The 5,727-nt window shown below is 38.3% G+C and overlaps 1 protein-coding gene across 1 annotated transcript; it reads left to right on the top strand.

Moving 5' to 3' along the window:
• Positions 1-3,222: 3,222 nt before the first annotated feature.
• On the top strand, positions 3,223-3,774 carry LOC139189855 (uncharacterized). Its single transcript, XM_070809099.1, has one exon. It carries the CDS (start codon positions 3,223-3,225, stop codon positions 3,772-3,774), a length of 552 nt encoding a protein of 183 aa, XP_070665200.1.
• The last annotated feature ends 1,953 nt before the right edge of the window (positions 3,775-5,727 follow it).

Consider the following 5,727-nt stretch of genomic DNA (forward strand, 5'->3'; position numbering starts at 1 on the left):
CCTCAAATAGATTTTACTAAGATTACAATCAACTTAATTCTAGATGTTGGCGTTATGAGTTCTTTTTAATTTTTTGTATGGATTTTGTATGCTTTAGTTAGTTTTTTTGGCGTTGTTGCCATTACAATTATGTTAAGATTCGTCGCTTTTATACGTTTTTGATCTAAAGGACAAGATGTTTATATTGTTATTTCTTAAAAAGTTATGTGAGAATTGGATTAGATAATTAATCACTAGGTAGGCAGGAGATAACTGTGTAGGTTTGATCCTTTTGCTTAGTATAAGGTATGTAGACAATCTATTGGGTTAAGATACAATTTAATTCTACAAAATAAAATTTTATTTAAACTCATGTAACCTCTTTTTACATTCAACTTAAATTTTAAATGTTAATCGTCATTTTTACCCTATTACACAATTACTATTTAGTACAAAATGAAATTAATAATAAAACTCAAATTTATGAATAACTCCAAACTATAATCAGACCCTACCATCATTCCTTGTTTATCCTACTTTCATTTCGGTTAAAACCCTACTAGCTATTTGTTGACCCTAGAAACTACCAAGCCTACGTGGCGCGCATGCCGAGTAATTAATAAGCTAACTACGTCCTTCGATGAATGCGGGGCGTGCCAACTCGTCGGCCGAGCTCGGCCGAGGAGTAAATTTTGTTGATGTTGCGTTGGGTGCGCGTCTGACTTCTGCGTCTTGCGATTGCGGCCGAGAAAGGAACACGTCTCGGCCTCTTGGGCTCTCGAACCTGAAGACAAGGTTACTATTCTTACGAAGTTCAATATCAAATTCGGCTTTCAATGTGCCGAATGTAATAACTGTAACACCTCACTTTGCCGAGAAGGCTGATGAGATGACCTCGACCAATAAGGATTCAGAAATCCTTTTCGACCGAGACTTGGATAGGTAATCAACCGTCCTCGCCGCAGTGCTGTTGATGCCAACGGAAGATGCTGCGAGACCGGCTGATTCTACGGTGACAGAGCTATCTATGCCGACTTAAGATATCACCGGTTGTTTTCACAGTGCTGTTGATGCCAACGGAAGATGTGTCAGCGAGAAAAGAAAAGAAAAAATCTCAAAGTTGTTGAGAAAGCTTGCGCATGGCAGTTTTATGTTGAATTGTCGGGGCCTTTTCGTTGCCACTGCATCTGTATTTATAGCACTGAAGTACTTGCTCTGCACGGTCAGATGATGTTGCAGAGTTCAATTGCAATTCTAATTCCTGAAGTTGATCCGTATCAGAACCCAGAAACCAGGGCTATCCTTCAAACTGAGCCATGTGATTTGTTCCAAGACTTTTCAAACTTTACAGTCCATCTAGGCTTATCACATCACATTTCTAGTCCACCTAGGCTTCTCATCTCTTTGTCAAAAACCTATCCGTAGCCATGCTTTATCCCATTAAGATTCCCCATTAAGATTCCTAAGATAACTTGCATGCTTGGCTTTAAACAAATAATATTTATCTAAACAACCAACCATTATATATATATATATATATATATGGTCTAGGCCATCAGACATCACGCCATTCATCAATCCGCCTTTTATATATATATATATATAGTCGGTAGTCTTTCACAGGGCATGGACACTGTAACCCCATCATCAATTTTTATGATCCTACTCAATCTGACAACACCATCACCACAAGTCATCAATCTCTACTGTCGTGCATGCATATCAACTGAATTAACCCAAAAGCTTAACTCCGGATAATCTTCTCTTGCAAACTGGGCCACGTGTTTAACTAATAACACATTAAGGACATGCACGGCATTCATCAAACACCACTCCCATTGCCAATTTATCTGAACTGGACTCTTTTTCACGGAATCGATCTCCAAATAAAAGTCTCTCCGCGGCCCCACACTTGAGCTCTGTTATCGCTTCTAAATCAGAGATAATTTGAAACTCATTTATTCCGTATAAAAAAATGTCAAGATAATTCACCATTAAAAGATAATATCATGATTAAAATCATAATATATCTTTCAATAATAATTATCTTAACTATCCTGTCATCCAACGGTTGAGAGCCATGTTCATCAACGACTTTGATCGCACGAACCAATAGTGTAAAATCGGGTCCAAACACTATTATAGAGAAAAACATTTTTTTTTATTGATGGATGATGATTTTGAAGTTTTGAATCCGCCAACTATAGTATGACTTGGTTTATGAATTTTTTGTTTGTTTGATTTCAATTTTTTAGGGTTTAGAAGATAAGTATTTGGGTTTCAATTTTTTTATCAATCTCGCGTAGATTGTTAAACTTTCTACAATAGCAAATCATTGCAAGGACTTTCAATTCCATTTGCTTCTTCTTTGGGTCAAATTTCATGCATTTTATATTATATTTTTATGGTTTTTCTCTGTTGTTGCCATCTCTTCCCACTTCCCTCCTCCCAAATTTCTAGGCAATTTCATTATCAAAATGTGACAATGGGTGAGATGGTAGGTAGTTACAGGACAACCATAGGTTATTCTGATGTGCAGTGCAGGTGAACCCCTATAATGGGGTTGTCGATTTTCATGTGGAAGCCTATAAGCTTTGCTCCCTCTACTTAGACTTCTGTGTCACAAGGGACCCGTCTCTGCAATCGCATTCCAACATAATGGCCATCTCATGGCGAAATTTGGGAAAAATAGAAGAGAATTAAGCTTTGGGACTTGAGGAAACTTACGGGTGAACCGCTTCAATACGATTTACTGTCATTAATAATGGGTGCACAGAGTAAGTTGAGTGTAGAAAGAGGTTAGATGGATTCAAATAAAATTTTCTGTTGTGATGCTGCATCTACTGATGCTGCATATGACTGATGCTGCATATGGAGTTTACTACCAAGGTGACCCCTAGGGTAAATCTCTAGGGTAAGGCACATTGTAATCTTTAGGGTAAAACTATGTAAATCACATTTCCCTTGATTTAAGGGAGGAGACTGATTGGGGTAATGTCTTTATATAAGGTTTAGATTAGGTAGGCAACATGCCTTCTTCTTTCTTGTCGACTGCTTACTACAGCCATCATTCCATCTCTTTTCCCTCTATCTTCTCATATATACCCGGACTCACTCTTGTACGAATATACATGAAATATACATTGAAACTTTAAACCAGAAAATCTACATGGTATCAGAGCAGGTTTTGTAACCTACCTCTAGCCATTTTTTTCCGCTGCATCTTTCTTTCAATATTAAGCCATGGCTAAAAAATTTTTTGTAAACATAGAGGGTGACATCTTGCATACCTCTTCTTCAAATTTCTCAGACGTCAAGGTTAACACCAATCAACGTTTGTGTTCAATTCTCTTGAACGAGTTTAATTATCTCCCTTGGTCTCAAGCTGTATCTCTTGCTCTCGAAGGCAAAGGGAAATTAGGGTTTGTAAATGGAAGTGTGGAAGCTCCAGACATCTCTTCCTCTACATATGGTGCATGGCCTTACAATGATCAACTTGTCATATCCTTGTTGCTCAACACCATGGAGAAACATGTTGAGATTTTTAGTTACTACAATTCTTCATGTGAGCTTTGGAAAGCCTTGCAGGATATGTATGGAAATCAAAACAACTATGCACGTGTCTTTCAACTTAATAAGGACATTGCCAGTGCCCAACAAGAAGGGAAAACATTTGTTCAACACCTTGGACGCCTTAAGGCTATGTGGAATGAGTTGGATGTATACCTTCCACATACCATAGATCCTGCCATTCTCCTGAAACGAGCCGAGGAAGATAGAATCTACCAACTATGAGGGAGTTTAAACTCCGAGTACGAGGATCTAAGGAGTCACATCTTTATGAGTCAAGAGTTTCCCACCTTCAACAATGTATGTGCAACTATCCAACGAGAAGAAGCAAGGAAGAAAATGATGAATGCTGAGTACAACTCAAGATTGATTGAGACTTGTGCATATGCCTCAAATTATAAGACCTTAGAAGCTAAGGTGTACAAGGGTAGAAATCCATACCTGAAATGCAAATATTGCAATGACGTTGGTCATGTGGAAGACAAGTGTTGGGAACTTCATCTTGAACTTAAGCCTAAGTTAAGCAAAGATGGAAAAATGAAACCAAGGTCCTCACAACAATTTCAACCTCAGTACAAGGCCCAGCTTGCTAATGCTCATCCCTCTATTGTCTCACGATGATCCATGGAGTTCACTGCTAATCCATTGTCTTTTATCAATGATTTTGCAGCTTATCATCAAAGCAAGGGACACGGAGGGGGTTCACAAGCTCAAGGAAATGAAGAAAACAATCATGCAGCCATGTTGGGACAATTTGCCAGCTTTCTTGCTGGAAATGAGAAAGTTTTAAGGGATGAAGCACCAGGTATACTCAAAGCATTCACTACTGCCTTGTTAACGAGTATTGAAAATGATTGTTGGATAATTGATTCAGGAGCCACATATCACATGACAAACAAAATCACAAATTTGCATCATTTTAAACATTTTTCAAATCTCTCACGTGTGTCTGTTGCAAATGGAAAAACTGTTTTAGTTTTGGGAAAAGGAGAAATACACTTACTCTTACACAAAACACCTTCCACTGCCTTATATGTACCAACCTTTCCTTTCCAACTTCTGTCAATTGGAAAGATCACAAACACCCTAAACTACCGTGCCATTTTCTCACCAAATAACGTGATGTTTCAGGATGTTCTCACCATGAAGATGATTGGTGAAGGGGTCTTCATAAATGGACTTTACTACCTGTGCAAGAACGCCTATTTTACTCAGGCTCTTCAAGCTCAATAAAAGTCCATAGATGAAAACCAACTTTGGCATAAAAGATTAGCTCACCCCTATGAAGTTATCTTGTCTAAATTGTTTCCAAATTTTTGTAAATCACATTTTACTTGTGATACTTGTCAATTTTCTAAGTTTACTAGACTACCTTTTGGTAACTCAATGTATAGGACAAGTAAACTTTTTGAAATGGTGCACACCGATGTATGGAGATCAGCAACTGAATTAATAGAAGAGTTTATGTACTTTGTCTTATTTGTTGACGACTTCTCTCAACTGAGTTTTGCGTATCTTATGAAATCAAATAGTGAAGTCTGTTGATGCACAAAATCAGCGAGGACTTTGGTACAACAGAAAATGTTAAGTTTGTGACCTTCGCTAGATTGCTCTGGTCACTAGTGTGGATAAGTATGTAAACGGATAGGGACAGGGAAGCAAACACAAGATGTACGTGGTTTATCCAGATTGGCTACGTCCATGAAGTAGAGGAGTTCTCATTAATTGTGAAGGGTTTACACAAGTACATAGGTTCAAGCTCTCATTTAGTGAGTATTAGTGAATGATTTAGTACAAATGACATTAGGAAATATTGTGAGAGAATGATCTCTATTTATAGAAGAGAGTTTCTAGTTTCATTCTGACATTGACACGTGTCGTGTTGTGATTGGCTTCTGAAGTTGACACGTGTCGCGCTATGATTGGCTTCTGATGTCGACACGTGTTGCATTGTGATTGGCCTCATGGTTTGAGGGAAACTCTTCTGGGTCCTTGACGGTATAACGTTGACCGGTGCTCAGTAGTTTCGGGATTGGTCAAGTATGGTATAACCAGTGCTCCCCTAAGTTTCCGAGTGAGGGAAGCTCCTCGTTTGGGGACTTGCAAGATCCAAGCCATTGAGTAATCACGAAACTTCTAAGTACCGAAGTGTGGTATCATTTTCACTTGCCTTATCTG

The sequence above is a fragment of the Malus domestica genome, chromosome 12 (assembly GCF_042453785.1).
Source record: "Malus domestica chromosome 12, GDT2T_hap1".
NCBI classification, from domain to species: Eukaryota; Viridiplantae; Streptophyta; class Magnoliopsida; order Rosales; family Rosaceae; genus Malus; species Malus domestica.